At 34.3% G+C, this 23,662-nt stretch overlaps 1 protein-coding gene across 4 annotated transcripts in view; it reads left to right on the top strand.

Moving 5' to 3' along the window:
* NCAM2 (neural cell adhesion molecule 2) overlaps positions 1 to 23,662 on the top strand; it is a 517,977-nt gene that overhangs the window by 274,616 nt on the left and 219,699 nt on the right. For 2 of the 4 annotated variants that reach the window (XM_027041783.2, XM_027041785.2), the window contains exons 2-4: positions 13,184 to 13,258; positions 16,975 to 17,181; positions 19,814 to 19,957. In XM_027041783.2, coding sequence (XP_026897584.1) covers positions 13,184 to 13,258; positions 16,975 to 17,181; positions 19,814 to 19,957 — 426 coding nt within the window. Of the gene's footprint in view, positions 1 to 13,183; positions 13,259 to 16,974; positions 17,182 to 19,813; positions 19,970 to 22,539; positions 22,591 to 23,150; positions 23,158 to 23,662 lie in introns of those variants that run through there. The other 2 variants (XM_053220660.1, XM_053220659.1) reach the window with 2 other exon arrangements.

Below are 23,662 nucleotides of genomic sequence, written 5' to 3'. Positions count from 1 at the left end.
TACCACGACCTTGGACTCCCAACCTTCAGAACTGAGAAATGCATGTTTGTTGTTTATAAGCCACCCAGCTTAGGGTACTTTGTTATAGCAGCCTGAATGCACTAAGACAGAAGTGAACAAATGTTGCTCAAATACATAGTGATTAAATTTGGATTGAATAAATAATTTCTCAGTTTATTTGGAAGGAAAACTATAAATACAATTTTGAATGGCAGTCTTAACTTAGTGTTGTGTATGCATGAAGCAGTTCTCTTACGTAAAACAAACAAAGGTATTAAATTTATCTTTGTGAGCACCTCTAGAGCTAATTAAGAGGAGGGATTACAGTGAGAGCAGTTAACACTTATTTAGTATTTACCTTGTATCAGACACTTTGCATCAGACCAAAGACAGAATCTTGGTTTATTCCCATTTATACAGTTGATTCAGTATCTTTCAGGTAAACTCTCAATCTCTTTTTAATTTTTTTCTTTTTTTAAATTTAATAAACATTAATAATGTTTATTTTTGAGAGAGAGAGAGAGAGAGAGAGAGAGAGGCAGAGAGAGAGAGGGAGGCACAGAATCCAAAGTAGGCTCCAGGCTCTGAGCTGTCCGCCTAGCACTGATGAGCAGTGAGATCATGACCTGAGCCAAAGTCGGACGCTCGACCGGCTGAGCCACCCAGGCGCCCCAAACTCTGTCTTTCCTAGCACCTTCCCCAGATAGCATCTGTGTGTCTGATGTGGAGGGGAAACTTTCTTATGAAAACTTGTAGCTCTTGGGGGGAGTGGCTCTTAGGGACATGCTTGCACTCTGGTCCTTGCTTCCACTACAGTTTTTATTTTTTGTTTTGTTTTATGTTGGTTTTTGTTTTGTTTCCAGCTCTGCTAGGGTTTCTGACCCTTGAACTGGTGTCTTAGATAAATTGCTGCTGAATATGTGGTTTGTACTTAGAGGTAGGTCAGGGACGAGGGATTCCCTCATGCTGCCTCAGCTCCATTTCAGTTACTGTTGGAGAGGAGGACTGCTCAGAGTTCACCCACAGTTTCTGTCCTGTTCCTGGCAGGTATGGGCCTCAAAGCCAGTTACTTACCTCTCGCCGGGGGACCCCCACAGCAAGCCTAATGACTGATGCCACTTTCTGCTATATGAGACTACTGTGGGTTTGGGGACATCGTCCCACACCACACAGGAGTCAAGAACAACATAACAGTACTAACTCTTATTCTCTTTACTGATTGTGTCACACTGAGTTTTTCTTGGTTGCCTCAGGCTGTTAGACAGTCACCATTTATGGACTTGCTGTTCACACCTAGAGCCTGTTCACACATAGAGCCACACAGAGTTGTGAGCTCCATTTTCTCTGATTTCGGCCTTCCTCTCAACCAGTGGAAAACCTCTCATTCTGTTATGTTAGCCCAAACTAGGAAGCCATGCCATGGAAGAATGAGTCCTGGCAACTCCAAGTTTTACGTCTCTTTTCTGGTTCACTCAGCTCCCTGGGAGAGGGGGTAGGCTAACTGTTCTCTTCCACCTGGAAAGGATTGCCCCCAAGTCAGTTTTTCCTCCCTTCTGAGGAGGGAAGCAGACTGCTCTTTCACTAAGTTTCCAACGAGATAGCACCAAGTATTTTGGAGATCTAACGTTAGTTCAGGCCAGGGATAAGTAGTTGAAGCACAGACCCACTTCTGCTTTATCCTGGGCACTTCCTAAACAGATAAACCTTCTGGACCCCTTTCCAGTCACTAGATTAGGGATCCCGTAGGTACCTTCAGGCTATAATAATCTAAGACTGAGATGCTTAAAATACTTTCAGAAAAAACAAAAAACAAAAAACATGTTTCTTGGGACATCTGGGTGGCTCAGTCAGTTAAGTATCTGACTCTTGATTATGGCCCAGGTCATGATCTAATGGCTCTTGAATTAGAGCCCCGCATCAAGCTCTGTGTTGACAGTGCGGAGCCTGCTTGGGATTCTCTCCCTCTCTCTCTGCCTCTTTCTCGCTTTCTTTCTCTCTCAAAATAAATAAATATATGTTAAAAAAGAACACAAAGTTTTCTCTGTATTTAACCATCCAAACTAATTTGCTGTTTTTTAAATTTCTCTGGCTTTCCTTCCATGTCTGTATGAACACATTTAAATAAATGATTTGCAAAATACGCTTGCCTTTTGTAATACTTAATCTTAGTATTAAATATACACATCCCTTGTCAAAATTAAAGTTATTGTTGATTTGGGGGCCTAAAAAACAGAACTGCTGTTGGTATCTTTAACATTTAAATTGTTGATTTCATGAAAGTATAAACTTTCGTCTTAGTGAAATATTTTTCTTGTGGTTATATGAACTTTAATTATGTGCTCAGTTGAATCTACTCAGTGATTCCATACATGGTTGTTGAGTGAGCCACTCAATTAATGAGTAAATAATTCCATATATCTTTGAATCGTAAATGTCATTTTTATTCTAGTAGTCATTGTTACGCCATGCAATTGAAAACCTTTATTTTTTTAATTTTTTTAATGCTTATTTATTTCTGAGACAGAAACAGAGCATGAGCGGGGGAGGGGCAGAGAGAGAGGGAGACACAGAATCCGAAGCAGACTCCAGGCTCTAAGCTGTCAACACAGAGCCCAACGCGGGGCTCGAACTCACAACCATGAGGCCATGACCTGAGCTGAAGTCGGACGCTCAACCGACTGAGCCACCCAGGCGCCCCGGAAAACCTTTAAAAATATTATGATTCATGACTTATAATGTTCTTTCAAAGTTGTTTATCTTAAAAGAGTACATTCCTATAGAAATATTGTGGACCCTATGACATACTGTACTCATGTTATAGTAATTTTATGATTTGTACCAACCAAAAGAAATTAGGATACTCTTACATTAAGGACATCTTTCATTGGTCCCTTATTGTAGTACTTCTAATTGAAAATATTTTTGTCCCTAAAGCTAAGAAGGACATGTTCTTGCTTTTTTTTCTGCATTGTTTCATAGTAGAATTTGCAACAAAGGTTGCAAAAAAGGTTTCACATTTTCTGACAATGTATATCAAGATATGCTGATAAGCACTGAAGTGTTGAATGGCCAGTCCTGAAAAACGACTCAGGAAAAGAAGGAAGGTCAAACATTCTGGCGTAGCTGTGTTGTGACACATGTGTGACGTCTGATTTGTCAAGCTTCTGAATAAGGTTTAGGCCAACCTTAATCTGGAGAGAAAGTCCACACACTTGGAGTAGACAAAGCACTTACACAGGCATCCAGACACTTAGGAATTAGGCCCAGTGCAAACACTCTTCCTTCATTTAATTTATTACTGCATGGTTATTAGCAGTGATTCAAAATTTCACACAATGTTCTATGCTGGTTTCATCAAGGAAGCTAATAAGTTACATGTCTAAGTGGTGTCTGTTGAAATAAACTTGGATTAGATGTAGAACTTGGACTTAGCAGCCACTTCACGATATTTTAGTTTTAATTAAATGTCACACTCAAAATAAGTGATGAGTGAGCTGTGCTTGGTCTGGTAATGGACTCCAGGACTACCTATTACGTAAGCACAGATTTTTTTCATTCATCACTCAAATGACATTTTCCAGACTAATTGGCATGAAAGGGTATTTTTTACTTTTATTTACATTAAGTGATTTAAGAAAAAAGGTTTATCTTAAAATATGGGACAGATGGTCTCATTGCTTCCTGTTTTATAAGTGTTGAAGTAACAATTATTTTACTTTTGTTTATAAACTATTTTGCTGAGTATGCTATGTGATGAAGTTTATTTAAATTTGGAGTTTCAACTTCTACATCTCCTTCTAACCTTGCTGCATGTTATTTCATTTCAAACAATGTATTTTAGGAAAAAAAATAATTTTGTTTTCAAAACAAAAAAAATATATTTGAATCAGCATGAACTTCATTTCACAAACATTTCCTCTTTGGTATGATTTATTCAGTTTAATTTCTTGGGAAGCCCAGGTTTTTAAATGCTTGACATGTGGCAGCCTCTCAAAACATAAGTGATTGATTTTTGCTCAGTGCTGTGGTTCAGTGACATAGGAGAGTGTAATGATCATCAAATACATTGCCTCACCACTATGGTCTTCCCAAGTTCATCATTTCGTGACATTTCCTTACAAACGTTTTCTCTTTCACTTGTAGTTCTTTCTTTTTATCCTTATTTGCCCTTTCTTTTTCTTCACACATTCTCTTTTTGAGTACTTTTTGAGTACCAGTTACTTTTTGAGTACCAGTCACTGGAATGACATTTTTGTACATTTATATTCACATGTAAAATTCATGTGTAGATTGAAACACACACACACACCCCCCACAAACATAATCACTGAATAATCCATGGTATCAATACCTTTTACTCAAAAGCCACTTAATATGTCATTAATTTAATTTATGCAAATTTTCATAAATTTAGCAAGATATAGATTCTCAAAAATAGAATAATCTATAGAGAATAAAAGTGAACTTAAAATTGCTTTTTATTCAGTGCAACCAGCAGAAACATCCATGGATAAATATTAATAAGAAATTTTCATTTGTTTTTGTTTCATTTCCCATCGTATCACTTTGTTTATGCACACATTTTTTAAAGTTTTTATGTAGATTCTGGTTAGTTAACACACGACATAATATTAGTTTCAGGTGTACAATATAGTGATTCAACAGTTACATACAGCACTTGGTGCTCATCACAAGTGATATCCTTCATCCCCATCACCTATTTTATCCATCATGCTACCCACTTCCCCTCTGGTAACCATCAGTTTCTTCTCTGTAGTTAAAAGCCTATTTCTTGGTTTGGCTTTCTCTTTTTTTCCCCCTTTTCTAATTTGCTTTGTTTCTTAAGTTCCACATATGAGTGAAATAATATGGTATTTATCTTTCTCTGACTGATTTATTTTGCTCAGCATAATACTCTCTAGCTCCATCCATAACATTGCAGTTAGCAAGATTTCATTCTTATTTTTATTGTTTATTTATTTTGAGGGAGGAATAGGGGCAGAGAGAGAGGATCGCAAGTGGGCTCCATGCTGTCATGGAGTGCTGCCAGTGCAGAACCCCATGGGGAACTCGATCTCAGGAACCATGAGATCATGACCTGAGCTGAAATCAAGAGTTGGAAGCTTAACCGACTGAGCCACCCAGGCAACCCAATATTTCACTCTACACCACATCTTCTTTGTCCGTTCATCAGTCAGTGGACACTTGGGCTTTTTCCATAGTTTGGCTGTTGGAGATAAAGCTGCTGTAGATACATGCATGTATCCCTTTGAATTAGTAGTTTTGTATTTTTTGAGTAAATACCTAGTAGTGTGCACATATATTTATTATGGACTTTCTTCTGGACCAAACTAAGTCAGTGAGGATGCAAAATGGAAGCAGATTTGAGAGACATCCAAATGAAGAGTGAGTTGCATTTTATGAGTTTTATATTTATGAGAGAAGAGAGTGAAATAATCTTGGATATTTCTAGTTTATTTGGCAAACTAGATTTAATAGATAATAATAGCATAACTTCAGATAAAGAATAATGAATGGGTTATGACACGAAGAGAATGATCTTGAGTTTTGATGATTTTGGAAAATATAAAAGTTTTTTAAGTAAATAAGTGTAGTAGGTATTAGCAAATATATTTCTGGGTCTCAAAAATGATGATAGGGGGATACACACGAATTCTGTGTATAATTAACATATAGAAGAGGGGATGGTGTGCAAATGGAAGCTGAGTTTTGAGTGTTTACAATGGAGCCAGATTATAGTGGACATGTTTAGAATATGTGTGAAGGACATAGTGAAGTACTTAAGATCAAAAAGACCAAGCACGAATTGCTGATTGAAATCTGGCTTCACTATGTATTGCATGAGTGACCTTTAGCAACTCATGAAACCATCCTTTGCCTCAACTTTCTCACCACTGAAATAGGAATGAAAATAGTTCCTGCTTAATAGGACTGTTTAAGAATTAAGTAAATTATTTTAGATGCACTGATTAAAACACTGCCTGGCACATAATAAACATCATATATGTATTTGGAGTAGAAGAAAGTATATAAAACTCCAAGAGAAGAAAACAAAGAAGAGATTGCTAAGAAATATAAAGATTTAAGGCTATAAGAAGAATCAATGTATTCAAAAAGACTAAAATAGGAGGAAATAGAAAAGTCAGCAGAGAATACATATGTAGGAATCAAGGAATTGGACAGTTAAATTAAACAGCAGTGTCTCATCCTTCATTAAGTCAAAACTTTTAAAAGCTGAAAATTGTTATTGGATTTGAAAATTAGATGGTGTGATTGACCTTAGGAATGGCAAACTTATTAAGTGAATGAGGAGGACAGAAGTAAATAGGCATAGAATAAAGAATGATTGGGGACATCAAGAGTTTCTTTCTTTCTTTCTCTTTCTTTCTTTCTTTCTTTCTTTCTTTCTTTCTTTCTTTCTTTCTTCTTTCTTTCTTTCTTGTTTCCTTTCTCCTTTCTTTTTTCTTTCCTTTTCTTTTCCTTTCTTTTCTTTCTTTCTTTCTTTCTTTCTTTCTTTCTTTCTTTCTTTCTTTCTTTCTTCAATAAGGTGATAAGACAAATAGGATATACCATAGTAATTTGAGAAAAAGGCAAGGAAAGGGTGATTTCCCATTTTATCTTATTTGCTTATTTTGTTTTGTTTTCTTTTTTTGTTTATTTCATTTAATATTATTATTATTATTATTATTATTATTAGGATGTAAGTGATTAAACAGTGTCTATAGCTTGGCAGGAAGGGGCCAATTGAAACAGAAGCATTAAGGAGGTAGACCAGTTGCTTTTAAAAGGGCCCAGGTGATCTAGCAACTGCAAAATTTATTTTCCTAACTTAGGATAGGAAAATAAATTAAAATATATCACAGAGTTGGAGAGGAATTATGCTATAAAGCTTAACTTCATCTTGGTAAACTTAGATGAAAAAAATTATTTAAAAATAGTTTTTATAGGGGAGCCTGGGTGGTTCAGTCTGTTGAGCATCCAACTCTTGCTTTCAGCTCAGGTCATGATCCCTGGATTGTGGAATGGAGCCCTGTGTCAACACCCAGCCTGTTTGAGATTCTCTCTCTCTCTTTCTCACTTTCTTCCCTCTCTGCCCCTCTTCCCTGCTAGCGCTCTCTCTCCCTTTAAAACAAATACATACATAAACAAATAAATACATAAATAAATACATAGAAATAAAGTAAATAAAAGTAGTTTTGATGAAACATTCATAGCCATCAAGTTTCCTAAAGTGTTTGATGACAGAGTATTTCTTTCTTAAATGCTTCAAAGGTTCTGAATTTTCTTGAGCATTTTAAAAATCTAATAAACCACTTAGACTGTTGTCATGTAGTGATATGGATATTCAATAATAAAAAAGTGAATAAGTAAACTATATACATAATTCTCGTAAAGCAGATATAGTTTTAAAATGTTTTCAATGAAAAATTGAAAAGAATCATACTCATTTGGTATAATTAACAGTTTGTAAGAACTTTCAATAAGTAAGACTCCTTGAGAGTTTCTATGATTATTTGGTAAGTGCCTTAATTCTCCCAAGTTCCTTGATGTGGAGGCCAAGGTATAAAAGTGCTTGCTTAAAAAATGTTACAAGTCATTGTACCAAGATAAATCAGTGCCTTAAGTTCTCTCTGCATGTCTGTTGAATTTTAAGTGGATCCAGCTTTGCTTTGTGTGAGGCATGTAGTAGACTGATTAAGTTGTCAGTTTTTACTCCTCTGCAGGGGATAAACTGGCCATTTTAAATGCTGTTGTTAAATGTTGTATTAAATTGCAACAGGCTCTGGGGCCCCTCATGGAACTTAGAAATGCCAATGACTTCATTATATTTATATTCCTATAAATTAAGAAAAGCTCTTTTGAATATCTATTTGATGTGCGTGCTTAAATTATAAATATTAGTTTAAGCTTTGCTATGATAGCAGTTACCTTCGTTAAAATGTTGCCTATGTTCTATTTTGAGAAATAATTGTCATTTAGGAAATAAATTCTAGCTCCATATATTCCCTCCGTTAGCTTCTCCTGATAATTCTTTTTCACATTGGTGACCCTTGCTTCATTGAAGTAGAAAGGTCTTAACACCTTTGACTTTTTCCCTTTTTTGCCAATGTTCTAATTGATTACAGAGATAACTTCTATTTTGATCTTTGTTGTAACCTCCACTCCTATATTTCCATATTCTTTGTCACCAGCAAACCCAGATACCCAACGTAACATGCCCCAAGGTGTTGGTCCCCTTAATTCAATTTGTCAGTTATCTTGTCTTCTTCCTAACCTTTACTAAATGCCAATTTTGTCATGTCAGTATCTATTTATAAATAATTAATGGAGAAAAATTTGAGGCTTGACATTTATCATGGCTTTTGAGATCCTCCAATGTCTTTTCAAAACTGTTTCTCCAATGATAATATATTACCCATATTATACACGAAGACAACTTACTTTACATTGATTTATTAGCTATTCTCTGAATGTTCCTTGAACACTTTGCCTAACCTACAATATCCACCATCATTATATATTCCTTATATGGAATGTCTATCTTCTTTCTGTTTATTATAATATTTATCACATCTCTTTGTTTTTTTTAAGTTTTATTGCCCTCTCTGCAGCCTTCTTGGTTATGAATCTCACTGTGGCCATAATTGATGCAGGTCATCTTGTTTTATCATTTATCATTTTATGTAGTGGTAGTTTTTCAAAATAAATTGTAATTCCCTTGATGTTTGGAACTATGGTTTATTATTTTTGTATACCATTGCATTTAAAAGAGTGATTTGCAAAATGCGTGTAGTTAATAAATACTGATTTTTGTAGACACTTTTTAATTTACCTAACTCTACTTTCAAGGTTGATATTACATGCATTTCTTTGAGAATGGTTCGCAGAAGACATAGATTTATCATGGCTCCACTCTTTCATCTGTGGGTTAAAGCTTTTCCTTACTTTGAGGATCTATTGTGAAGATACTGGCATTTTTTTTTTTTTACTATTCTACCCCAATTTTAATAAAAAAGATGATTTATTGATTAATTTATACAGAATTCCAATATTTAATCAGTAATGGTCCTTACATGAATTTGATCTATGAAATATTATACCCTTTACAGTTTTATTTAACATTACTATGTCTGTTCAAAATACATAAAAAAAGTAAAACATAAAAATCAGATTTTTCAGCATCGGTGAATGCCATTTTATTTTCAAATTCCATTCCTAAATAGAAATTTTAATTAAAAATGCTTAATATTTTTTTCTAAATGAACTAAAAGTCTCATATTACAATACACATTAATTTTTTGGTGTGTACCTTGAGACAACAAAAATGAAGGAGAGATTAACTAGGTAGGTATTAAATATGTCAGCCCTGTCCAGTTTTCTCTGAACACAACTTTTGACACTACAAAACTTTAATTTTCTTCTGACATTTGACTCCAAAATGAAACCATTGTAGGTGGCTATGGGTCAAGAATGATTACAAGAAACTCTGGATGTTAAATCACGAGAGCCACGAATAAGAGATGACCTTAAATTTTAGTTCTCCAGGTTTTTCCTAATATGCACGTGTTTTAATGTATCTGTAGAGGTCAATTAGAGCAAATCCAGCCTTTGGGAAATGTTTTAAACTAGAGAATTATGTATTTTCTTCATATACTTTAATACCTGAAATATAACGATTTGTCTAGTCACCAAAATGTCCATGAAAAATATGGTCTTGATTAATGGGCGAATTGATAGTTTTTACTGAATGAAAAATTAACCACGTATTTTAATATAAATTAACTAATTAATTTCAGGCTCAATTTCATTTTATTACAATGAATAGGTTATTATTTATTATACCCATTAGCAAATCAGTGTAAAATTATCCAGAACTGTATTTGACATTTAAAGTGCTTACATCCTTCAAGTTTTGTCTTTTCTATAAACTTTTCCTCTGAATAGCAAATTTACTACAAAGACAAGTGAGGGGAATTATTTAAATAATAATTGGCAGACATTTCTCAAACTGTCTGATATCTTTAAATTCAATTTAAGGCAATGAAGTCATTGTAAAATTTTATATTGTCAATATTGTCAGTGTTCTGTACCTACTGTACAAGAAGCCCTTGGTTTTTATCCATTATTCTGCTGTGTATTCATATTTTATCAGTTTAAGAGGAACAGAAGTGAGGTTGATAAGCCTCTTCCTTTAGAAATTTACATTTAAATAAGGTAGAGAATTTAATTAGCAATCATGTAGATTTCATTTGTTTAGTGAAAATGCCTACTGACCAAAGATATTTATTTGGTGATACCATAGAGGAGGCTATCAAAGAAGATGTGTAAAGTTATTGATATATTAGTTTTGCTTTGAAGATAGAATGTAGCCAGCTATGTGGACATGTGAGAAAGGGAGAGAAAGGCAGAGGAAATAGTTTGAGCGAATACACACAGTTGCAGGAAAGTGAGTCCGTGGAGAGAGGGCAGGGAGAACTAATAATGATTGTCTCTAGCTGCAGAACATTAGGAAAGAGTAATTGGAAATAAACTTGGAAAGGTAAGTTTTCCTTCAATTAAAATTTGTTTAATAATTAACTAATTGGATTAAGCAAACCCACTCTGAGGACTTTTGAAACAAGCAGGTGAAATTAAACAGTTTTAGAAACTTATGCATGCAGCACCCTGAGAAATACTTCATGGAAAGAAAGCTTGAAGAGGTACAAGTCAGAAAAAGAAATACAGAATCTGATATATCACTCTCTTGGATTAAAATAAACATCTCACATTAAAATTAATGAGTCCATGTATTAGGGGAAAAGTGTTGGAAATAAATAAGAATGCATACAAATGATATTTCAGAGGCTATATCTCTAAGACTTGAAAATTCATTGATGATGACCAAAAATGGAATATGAACAGCAGGCATTTTTGGTGGAAGGGGAATGGGTTCAGTTTGCACATAGAAAATTTGAAATTAAAATACGCTATCCAACTGGATTCTAGCTGAAGTTTGGAAATCATAGGACTAAATTTTAGAACAGCGCACACTAAAGGTCCAAAGAGAAAAGGAAATAGGATAAATATCTTAAAGGACAAAGAAGAGGGAGAAAAAAAAAAAAGAGAAAGTGGAACAGAATGGCAATTCCCTTTTTATTTTCAGCCATCCGTCTTTCCTGCCTCCTTCCTTTCTATCTGTACATATGCTCAGATCTTCCCCAATTTATAAAACCCCTGACCACATGCCCAGAATTGTGGATCCCCAAAGCCCCAGCCATCTCTTCAGATTGAAGTTTACTTACTATATGGGCAATCTCAATGTACTTAACTTTTGCAATTTGCCTCTGAGCCCATTACACTTAACCTAAATGCACCAAGAGGATTAGTTATTCTTCAGAAGGAAAAGTCCCCCTCTGTGAATTCTCATTGGAATTGGCCTTGTTTATATTTTTAGATATTCTCTTGTCCCTTGGTTCTACTAGTTTTCTTCCTATTCTTTCTAACTTCTGTGCTTTTCTTAATCTATTCTCCCTGAAATGTTAGAATTACTTGAACACTCATTGAGCCCCTATATGTACCAAGCACTCTTTGAGAATAAGGAATTATCAAAAGAAACTGGACCCAAGACCGAGAGGAGAGAAGAAAGCCATGTAAGCCAGCCTGGTTCCCAGAAAGGTGTCCTGAAAAAAAGGGAATTTATCCCTCAATGATGAAGAGTACAAGGAAACATATTTTAAAGAGCTTAAACATGTACCACAAGTCTTTCTTGATAAATACTTTCTTCTTTTCTTATGTTTTTGATTCTACATTCATTTCTCTAGTTGTTTTCAACATAGTTAAGTTACACTTTTAGCCTAATTCCATTTTTTGAAATTTCGAGGGTCTGTCTCTCCTTTTGGATGTTGTAATTGACTCTTGCTCATAGTGCCTTCTTTGACCATGGTTTTTATAATGTTAGAATATGAGTTTAGGTTAAGAAGAACTTCATTTACAAAAATCTTAGGCCATGTGGAAGCGCCTGTGTGGCTCAGTCTAAGCGTCGGACTCTTGATCTCAGCTCAGGTCTTGATCTCTAGGTTGAGTTCAAGCTCCACATGCTAGGCCTGGAGCCTATTTAAAACAACCAACCAACCAACCAACCAACCAAACAAACAAACAAAAAAACAACTTAACTCTCTTTATCACTGCCTTTCTGCTAATGGGCTGATTTATTGTATCCCCTTCTCGTTCCTAAGGGTGAATTTTATTCTGGTCCAGTGTTATCTGTTGTTCTATAGCATCCCCTCTTATAGACAAGTTTTGATCCTATGTTGGTACTATCTGTGCACCTTTTGGTTACTACCATCCACAGATTGTCAGTAGCACTTTATACTCTGGCTTTTAGATTTTTTTTTTCTTCATTTTTTTTCCCCCTTGAGACTCCATTACTTTACTGAAAGCTCAGATAATGCGTGTCTGGAAGTAAGAGATGGTGGAATGGGTTTGGGATGTAGTTACATTATCTTGTCTACCATATTATTAGAAACATGTCTTTCAATTTGTATTAAAACTATAATTCTAATTATCTTCTAACATGTTAGACTATTCAGCTATTTTATTTTCAAATTTGACAATAAACTTATTAAACAGCTCCTCTATTTTATTGCCATTGTCCTCGTTCCTTCACTTAATTCATTTATCTTGTGAAAATAGTGTTTATTCATGTACTCATGCAATATTTTTCCTTCTTTCATGGAAATAATTTAGTAGGTAGCCAAAATGTAGTTAATTTATATTTCTATTGTTACAATGACAGTATAGGATTTCGAATAAGATTCCAAATATTAGGCAAAAATTTTCTGTAGTTTTTGCCCAATGTGGTAGCACGTATATGGCCAAGAATGTAAATATGGAAGTGAGTATGCATTTATTCATTTACTTGGGAAATAAATTTCAACATGTTAGGTTAATTAAGTGCTGTATTTGGTCTAGTTGTAAATTGTATACTAATGTAACAGACATAATGTTGTTTGATTTTTATAATTAGATTGTATTTTATAAAAGTTCCATTTCTTTTTACAGGTAATAAAAATTTACAGGAAAATAGTTTCTGTTTGGATCATGTAGTTTATAGATCATGTGATAAAATCTTAGAATTTATGTTTAAAACCATACTTAATTATTATTTACATTTTTTTTTCAGCTCTTCTTCAAGTGACAATTTCACTTAGCAAAGTAGAGCTTAGCGTGGGTGAATCTAAATTCTTCACATGTACAGGTATGTATGTGTACAAATATTTTAAGATGATTACTTGTTTTGGCTTTAATTAATATTATACATTGGCAAAATTTAAATATTGAAAAATAATTCTCTAAAAATAAAATCTTATAATACCACTGGGCTTCTGATGATGGAAGGTGTTAGCCATATTTTACATATTAAAAACTATGGAGTTTATTTCTGTTAATTTCAAATTATTAATTTTGACCATCAAACTAGCTCACTTATTTTGAAAATAACTTATCAAATAAAATGTATCCACAATAACTTAAATAAATTCAAATGTTATTCCTGTATAAATAATAATATTAGGATGAATATAAATATTATAACTGAATTACCTTTATAAATATGCAATGAATAAATTAGATATGGCACACTGCATTATAGCTATACTTGAATGAAAACTTTCAGACAAAGCAAATCAAATCTGTCCTTATGAAAAGTGAATTAAAAAAAAAGATATTTAATCAGCAAAACTTTGGCAAGAATTCTATGACTATTAATCAAAAGTATCATATAATACCTGTGGGAAATTATATGGACCTCATTTAGTTTAATCATGCACATGCAGAATTTTTTCAGAAGACATTTAAACACTTAAGCGACAAATTCTAATTTAGCGTACTGTAGAAGTCACAAATGCACACATTGTACTTCTATTTATAGTCATCAAATTCATTTTTATGCATGCAAGCCTTCATACGTAAAGTTATGAAAAATATTCACATACGGTGGCTGGGGTGGCTCAGTTGGTTAAGCGGCTGACTCTTGATTTCAGCTCAGGTCATGATCTCACAGTTCACAGGACAGAGCCCAGTGTTGGGCTCTGTGCTGAGCATGAAGCCTGTTTAAAATTCTCTCTCTCTTCCCCGCTCCCTCTGCTCCTACCCCATTTGTGCTCTCCTCTCTCCTCTCTCTCTCAAAAAAGATAGAAAGCTATAACATATTTATAAATCATATATAATACATTATAATATATATTACATTATAGTATGTATATATAATATCACATCTTATGAAAAACTAGGAGGGCATGATTCTTCATATTTTGCCTTCCTAAAGGTCTAACTAAATTGATAGGTCTGTTGATACATAATTTTGCATATTGACAAGTAGAAAGGAAGACAGCAAGTGAGGTATTGGTTCAATATCACTTATTATGTCAGCAGAGCTTTGGAATAAGAATGAAGATCATTGTTTTTAAATCTTATCCATATTTTATATACACAAATGCACAGATGCACATACATAGCTCAATTGTGTAACATATTCACACAATAATTAAATAGTCTAAAAATTAAGTTTGAAAATGACATTGTATTATTTTCTTAGATTCATTATATATAACATATATATAATATATATGTTTATGTTTTATATATATATGTTATGCACTACATACTGTTATTACATCTGTAGGTATTACATAAGGTCAAAGTAAGGAATAATTTAAAAGAATGAATTAACATCATTCAATGGTACTACGTTTTGCTCTTAAAATAAGGCAAAATAATTAAACATATTTTTTCCTTTTATACAAAGATGTATAACCAAGAGCCATATTGTTATTGTGGAAGCAGTCTTATATATGTTAAATACACAATAGTGAAACAAGAATCTAAAAATAAAGATGCTAGAAACCCTTGCAACCCTTCCATATATATATATATACATATATATATATATACATATATATATATATATATGGAAGCATTCCTGTTTGCAAATATATATATATTTATATATAAATATATATATATTATATATTTTTACAAAATATATGTATAATATATATAATATATATCATATATATATTTACAAAATATATGTATATTTTATTACAAGGTTGACTAAGTTGATATGACTCTAAAGTTTCCTGACACTAGAACATAGACATCTAAATCCAGTAAAATAAATGTCTTAAATTTACACTAGAAGGGAGTCAGACCTTCAGAGAGCTAAATAAGATTATGTCATAATTAGCAAATGAATTTGTACTCCACATTTTTAAGAAAATAAAAATTGTAATGTTATTTATTAGTATATCCAGTAGTTCAGGCTTAATAAAAAATATGAAAAGTTTTAAAGGAAATTATTTATTAGAGATGTCATCAAAAGAGAATCATGATAGGGTGCCTGGGTGGTTCAGTCAGTTAAGCGTCTGACTTCGGCTCAGGTCATGATCTCATGGCCTGTGAGTTCGAGCCCCTTGTCAGGCTCTGTGCTGACAACTCAGAGCCTGGAGCCTGCTTCAGATTCTGTGTCTCCTCTCTCTGTCCCTCCCCTGCTTGTGCTCTGTCTCTCAAAAATTAATAAGCATTAAAAAAAATTTTAAAAAAGAGAATCATGACTGCTCTATGAAAATCCAAAATAAACTCTCCATGAGAATGAAATTTATACCATATTATCAAGAGTGAAAATATCTAAAATATTTCACAGAATGTCCTATATAATTTACTGTATAAAATGAAAGTTTATATTGCTCAAATTTAAAATGATGTTCATTTAAATTACTCATTTGTACTTTTTTATGGAGATGGGAATTAAAACAAATACTTCCCCTAAATGAGTTATCCCGTAACCACTGTGGTTTTATAGTTCTGTCCAGAAAGATCTGAAGATAACATAACTAAGATCCATTTAATATTTAGCTAAACGTTCTTTCATACTTTTGCTCCAGCATGTCTAATTTGATATGGAAAACACAATAATTTGTTTCTAAAGCCATTTCTTGGGAAAAGTATAAGAAGGAACAATGTTCTTCAAAGTGGTCCTGCAGATGTTAGCATTTCCCCTTTATGCATTTCCCCTGATACTTTTGAGTTAATAGCACATACCGCTTCCACAAATTATCCTTCAAGTAATTAGGTGAAATACATCCTTTTTGTCAGTAAAAGCAAATTTTGGAAGTTTCAGCTTTTACGAAGAGGATAATAACCTGGATTCTGAATTGGAAAACTTAAATAAATGTTTACCTTGTAATGATTTGGTTGTAATTGCCTAGCAGTATAAGTATCATTTCAATGCATTCTAATTATCATGTGATTAAACAGTTAACAGTTTTAGATTAAAATGATGAAACTATTCATTTTAGTTGAGAAAAGAGATTAGGGCTCCATTTTAAAAATAGTCATTGGCCTTATCTGTACAAGTTTAACAACTTGGGGAATTAATTCCAAATTCAGTATTATCAAAAGCCAAAGTTGATTTTGCGTAAGATTTACATTTTTATGAGCTGTGCTTTATCAGGGAAAAAAGTACTGTCTCCTGACCCTAGCAAAGAGACTTGGGAACAGGTGAAATCATGTTAGTAATTGTGTTTCTGGTCAGATATATCTATCACATATAATTTATGTCTGACACAGTGGCCAAGGCAGTTTCATAACTTAACTGTAGTAATAGTTCATAGATTGCTATGGTAAAGTTTCAACTATCAGGGCTGAAATTCCATACTGGAAGTTTCCTATAGAACTTTTGGGTTTTGCTTACGCAAACAGGGCTGAATTCTCAACATTGGATAAATAAAGATGAACATGTGTGCTAACATTTGTGTTTACTTTCAATTTTGTAAGATTTTGAGACTTCCAGCCTTCTCTTATTTACATTTTTTTTCTAAATTGTTAAAAGTTGTTACATAATAGTAAATGTCAATGCCAAAACAAACACTTGAGACATATTTTCAAACATTTCTTTTCCATGGCTCTCTGCAGCAATTGGTGAACCTGAGAGTATAGATTGGTATAATCCTCAAGGGGAGAAGATAATTTCAACACAGAGAGTAGCAGTGCAAAAGGAAGGTGTTAGATCACGATTAACCATCTACAACGCAAATATAGAGGATGCAGGGATATATCGTTGTCAAGCAACAGATGCCAAAGGACAGACACAAGAAGCTACAGTTGTATTGGAAATTTACCGTAAGTTATGCATTTATTAGTTAATTGAATTTGTGGTTGCATAAAAACTTGAACATAATGCATTTAGTAAAAATTAACACCCATTAATAACTATGTGCTAGATAATGTTGTAAGACCATTGCAAATATCAGTTTATTTATATTTTGCCATGGTGCATCTCTAAAATGGAATCGATAATAGGAAATAGTTTATTATAAATATAGATGGAGCCAATTCTCTTGGTAAAATAATAGAGATGAAAATGTTTTCATGTTCTCCAGCCATTAAAAATCTATTGGGTAAATAGAAAACAGTAGATTATTTAGTGTTAGGAAATTTATCAGAAGTAGTTTTTCACTCTAAAATAAAAGGTCAGGATTAGAACAAATGACGTTACATATATGATAGCAGTGACCAGTCTAGAATGAGAATTGAGGGTCAGTGAACAGGAGTAGACACAGAAAAGCTGGAAATTCATCTAGTGGAGAATAATATCCAGCTGGATTCTTCACCAACAGAATTTTCTTTAAGATGATTTTCCATATTTACACTTGATTTTAGGAATTAAGATTGACAGTTTTCTATATTCCTTCCCCTTTCTTACATATAGGAATCATGTTTGTTTTTTTTTAATATGAAATTTATCGTCAAATTGGTTTCCATACAACACCCAGTGCTCATCCCAACAGGTGCCCTCCTCAATACCCATCACCCACCCTCTCCTCCCTCCCACCCCCCCATCAACCCTCAATTTGTTCTCAGTTTTTAAGAGTCTCTTATGTTTTGGCTCCCTCCTTCTCTAACCTTTTTTTTTTCCTTTCCCTTCCCTATGGTTTTCTGTTAAGTTTCTCAGGATCCACATAAGAGTGAAAACATATGGTATCTGTCTTTCTCTGTATGACTTATTTCACTTAGCATAACACTCTCTAGTTCCATCCACATTGCTACAAAAGGCCGTATTTCATTCTTTCTCATTACCACGTAGTATTCCATTGTGTATATAAACCACAATTTCTTTATCCATTCATCAGTTGGTGGACATTTAGGAATCATGTTTAAGAATACTATGAATGAAGCCTGTTGACTCCTTAGGGGTGAAACCAGGCTGTATCACTTAATTTTGTGGCCTTGAGCAATTGCCTAACCTCTCTGCCTTCAGTTTCATCATCTATAAAATGGAATAATAGGAGCGCCTGGGTGGCTTGGTCGGTTAAGCGTCCGACTTTAGCTCAGGTCATGATCTCACGGTCCGTGAGTTCGAGCCCCGCGTCGGGCTCTGTGCTGACAGCTCAGAGCCTGGAGCCTGTTTCAGATTCTGTGTCTCCCTCTCTCTGTGCCCCTCCCCTGTTCATGCTCTGTCTCTCTTTGTCTCAAAAATAAATAAATGTTAAAAAAAATTTAAAAAAATTAAATGGAATAATAGTAGTATCTACCTCTTACATAGAATTGTTTTGAGCACTACATTAATTAATATTGTATAAAGTCCTTGGAAAAATGCCTCACAATTCATATGTGATAGTATTTTTACCACATATTAATGAAAAATATGTGAAAAATTACAAATTTTTGAAATAATAACTCATAAGTCACCCCCTCCCTACAGCTTTATTGTTATTATTATTTGGGAGATACGACATGAGAAAAAAAGGCAAAGTCTTCCCATGCCATGACTTCCTTTTTGATGTGCAGGGCAATTTTTTGGAATAGTATTGTCCTCATTTTTCCTGATTTAGACTCCCCCCACTCCTTTTAGTTTCTAAGCTCCTTAAGAAAAGGTAATATATTTGTTTATGTGATTCCTACTGCACCTATTTGATAAGTAGAAAAAATTAAATTGAAGCTATCATTTCATGGACATAATATTTTGAAAGATTTTTCATTACTTTGAATGATGCAAAGGAAGGTGGCTGGTGTTTTGTTTGTATACTAAAGAAATGACTTTTTTTTTCCTGGCAAGAACAATGAATAACTTTTGTGAAAATTTCTCAACAAGCATAAATATCCATGTTCATTCATTCATTCAACACACTTACTGGGTATCTACTACATAACAGACAATATTCTAAGTCCCAAGGAGTGGTAACTAAAACAGAAAATGTCACTGGCTACTTGGTACTTATATTTTAGTGAGCGGAGAAACACAACCAATGAATGAGCTTAGAAAAATACGTGAATGCTAGATATCCATGCTGTAGAATTCTATAGTGAAGGAAATAAGGGGTAAAGAGAGGAGTTGAATGGGGGAAGGGTGATGGTTATTTTACTTGTGAAGGTGCAGCAGAAATCTGAAGGGATTCAAAGGAGCACAGATGGCCAAGGATGAGAACAAACCTGGAGTGTTCAAGGAATTGCAAAGAAGACAGTCTGGATCACAGGGACTTGGAAAAGAGAGAAGATACTGGGATTGGAGTTGGGGAGCTGACTCCAGTTCACATAGGACCTAGTCTGGCATCGCGAGGACTTTGACCTTTCTTCTCGGTGAGATGGGAAGTTCTCGAGTAGAGGAATCACATTATCTGGAATCAGGTTTTAAAAGATCTAGCGTTAACTAATGATTTTATTGCAGCATCAATCCACACACAGATTTTGGAATATTTTGTTGGGAGAAGTGAGCAATAATACTTTTACGGTTTGTTTTACTTTCTTGATGCAGAAAAACTCACTTTCAGAGAAGTGGTATCTCCTCAAGAATTCAAACAAGGGGAGGATGCAGAAGTGGTTTGCCGAGTTAGCAGCTCACCTGCCCCTGCTGTCAGCTGGTTGTATCATAATGAGGAAGTCACCGCTATTTCCGACAGTTAGTATTTTGGTAACTCCCTAAATTATATGTTCTAATAATATTGCAATTTTTAAAGAGACTGAATCGAGAAATTTTATTTATTTATTTTTTATCTCAAGTATCAAACGGTTTTGAGAACCTTCCAGCTCTAAAGTAGGTGTTGGCAAACCATGGGTCTTGGGCCACAGTCAGCCTCTCTGCTGTTTTTGTATGGTGTCATGGGATTACAGCCAATCCTGACCATTACACAGTTTGCATGGCTGCTTTGGGGACAGGGTTGAACAGCTGTGATACAGATGATGTGGCCTACAAAGTCTACGATACTTATCACTGGCAGATTTCCAGAAAAAGTTTGCTTACCCCTATCCTATTCAAGAAAAACTTAGTAAAAACTGTAGAAGGGTAATAAGTAAATGAAAGAATTCATCCCGATGCATTCAAATTCTATATATTACAGTTTATACATGATCCCATGGGCTACTCTGTAATCTTAAAATAATAACCATATGAATCCTATTTATTATTCTGGCACTGTTCTCTCAAAGACACCTACATGTTCTAAATATTATGGTATGATGCATATGGATAATAGACAGAAAAGTACATTCATTCAAATTGTCTTCATAATTTTGATTCAGACTGAGCTAAAATTCCAGAATAATATGACATCTGAAATTGAAAGCATAATTTGCTTACATTATGCTATTTTACCATTGTGCATTGGGAGCATTTTCAATTTAGAATATTTTTCAATGCACCTGCATTGCAGAGAGATACGAAATAATTGAATCTTTTTAAATACTTTCCATCTTGGATGATTCCGTTGTGTGTTTCTAAGAGATAAAACTTTTATAGCATAAAGGAGAGAAAGCAGATAGTATCTATTTTTGAGTATGTACAGAGAATGTATCATAATCATGTTTAATAGTCTTTTTTTAATTTTGAGATAATTTTTCTGGTCTTGGCATTTTCAGTGCTTGTCAGTTATCGACTAACTCTCTTTTTCTGTATTATAATAGGTGAGAAATGGTACTTTATTTCCTCTTATTTTATTTTAGGACAACTGCTTTATATTTTATTAACATATCACATGAGTACATTGTATAATGTATTTTCAGCTATTTTACCCTCAATAATAAAGAAAAGGCAGTTCTTGTATAGAAGTTAAATGACAATGTCTAAACATTTTCACATTGCCTCATCTTAGGCTTCAAGTGTACATCTGGTTTATTGTAAACCTTAATTACAAGAAGGTTTTGAAATGAAGTATAGTTTTTATTTTTTTATTTTTATTTTTTTAACGTTTATTTATTTTTGAGACAGAGAGAGACAGAGCATGAACGGGGGAGGGTCAGAGAGAGGGAGACACAGAATCTGAAACAGGCTCCAGGCTCTGAGCTGTCAGCACAGAGCCCGACGCGGGGCTGGAACTCACGGACCGCGAGATCGTGACCTGAGCCGAAGTTGGCCGCTTAACCGACTGAGCCACCCAGGCGCCCCTGAATTATAGTTTTTAAAAGACACATGGAACAAAAGCCTCAAAGCCAGGACTTATAGTCCAGTGTGATGGTGTTGGAGGAGCACTGCTTCTCTGCCACAACTCACACACTTTTCTCCAGTATGCAGGGACGGACGTATTTGAAGGTAGAATTCGATTATGGCTCTACTCCTTGGCCGTGATGCTTTGAATAACTTTTCTAACTGTTCTCTAATTCAGATTCTGTATGTGTAAACAGTGGGTTATTATCTCTATTTTAAACAATGCTTGTGAGTTTCAAATAAGACTTTAGGCATATAATAAATATTTGTTAAATGAATGAGTAAAATTTTTGTGTGTATATCAGGTTCTCAGCACAATGACATTGATCTTTCTCCTTCTTTCTCATTGAGTTTTAAATGTTGAGAAGAAGTTTTACCAAAATTATAGACACTCAGGTTTTATCTAGAATAAAAAAAATCCCATGTAAGTGAAGGGACTAGTCTAGAGTAAGCATGAAACCTGGTTCTGAATTGCATGGCAAGCAAAGAAAAGAAATGACATCTTTTTTTTCTTTTTAATTCTAGGACATAAAGGAATTAGGTGAATTGTGAGGAAGGGCAAGCTTTTCTAACCTTTTAATATCAGAGGAACCTGCCACGTAGTTTATTGTTGGACAGCTTGTACATTCATAATGAATTTACAAGAAGTAATATTCTTCATCTGATTATACCTTGTATGATCCCTTTATTAAAGCTGATGGAATAAGATTAGGTTTATAGGGGCGCCTGGGTGGCTCAGTCGGTTGAGCGTCTGACTTAGGCTCAGGTCATGATCTTATGGCTCGTGAGTTCGTGCCCTGTGTTGGGCTCTGTGCTGACAGCTCAGAGCCTGGAGCCTGTTCCCGATTCTGTGTCTCCCTCTCTCTCTGCACCTAACCCACTCGCATTCTGTCTCTGCCTCTCTCAAAAATAAAGAAACATTAAAAAAAATTTTTAAAAAGATTAGGTTTATAACCTTGAAAGGAAGATATAAGGGGATTTAGAAGAATATGGTGTATCCAGGTACCTTTCTGAAGCCTTAATGTGGTGCGTGAGTAAAGTTCGCAGGCTCTAGATGAAATAATGAAGGCTTGGAAATGTCCATCTTATTAGCCATGCTTTTGGTAGCAGCTGTATGGCAGGTATTCTTAATTAAAATTCCAACAAAATATTCTGAGTGGAGGTCCTTTCCATGCTACTTGCTGAAAATAACCCATCTGCTAAATAAGCATTTAGGAAGTAAAGGTGGCATTTTGTTACAAAAGTTGAAAATCCTGACTTTTAGGATCCCTCAATGGAGGGATATGATATCGCAGATGCCTGTTTCAACCTCAGCCAGTTTGAAAGTTATTTCTAAAATATTCTAAGTGCTTTGATCATTGCCAAATGAAGTACCCTTTTTGCATCAAAAAATGTGGATAAAATCATCTTGTTCAATATTTTTTATGTAATCTTCCTCCAGTATAGAAATTCATTCAATTTTGAACTAGTTGTTGAAAACCTACTATGTGCCATCTAGCATGCTAGATGGTTGTTATTCATAGTTAACTCGATAAACAAGTTCACTGCCTTCAAATGCTAATAATCTACTAGAAAAGATTAATAGAGAAATCAGTGAAAACAAAGTATGTTGAAGTCTATGAGAAGGAAAGTGTAATGATAGAAGATAAGAAAGAATACCTCAACTAGTTAGGGCAGAGGTGGGAGTCCAAGATGCCTGCTGAATAGAGAAGTAACACTTAAGTGGTGGGGACTTGTCAGGAGGGAGATCATCTGCAGTGGCCTGGAGCTGAAAAATACCATGAATGGTGCTCTAGAACCTGGAATAAGTTTATTATAATGAAAATTTATGAATAAGTGCAACTGGAATACTTATACTAATAGATAAATATAAACTAGGGTTGGTCATAAAGAACTAATAAGATAGGAGACTGAAAAGGAAGGTTGAGCTGAGTCATAAGGACCCTGACATCTCTGCTAAGGAATTTATCCAAAAGCAACATCACTAAAGCATTTTAATCAGAGCAGTAACATGACCTGATATGAATTTGGGAAGGATATTAGTGCTTCAGTGAGAAGAATGAGTTGGATGGTAGTCAAAGCAAAACTCCAGGCATTGATAACAGTTCAAACCCTAATGAAATAATTGCTGAAGGAGAAGGAGATTTAGACTAAGTAATGATAAAGGGGGAAGTGACAGGACAT

The sequence above is a fragment of the Acinonyx jubatus genome, chromosome C2 (genome assembly GCF_027475565.1).
Source record: "Acinonyx jubatus isolate Ajub_Pintada_27869175 chromosome C2, VMU_Ajub_asm_v1.0, whole genome shotgun sequence".
Taxonomy (NCBI): Eukaryota; Metazoa; Chordata; class Mammalia; order Carnivora; family Felidae; genus Acinonyx; species Acinonyx jubatus.
This window is presented reverse-complemented; position numbering and strand designations above follow the sequence as displayed.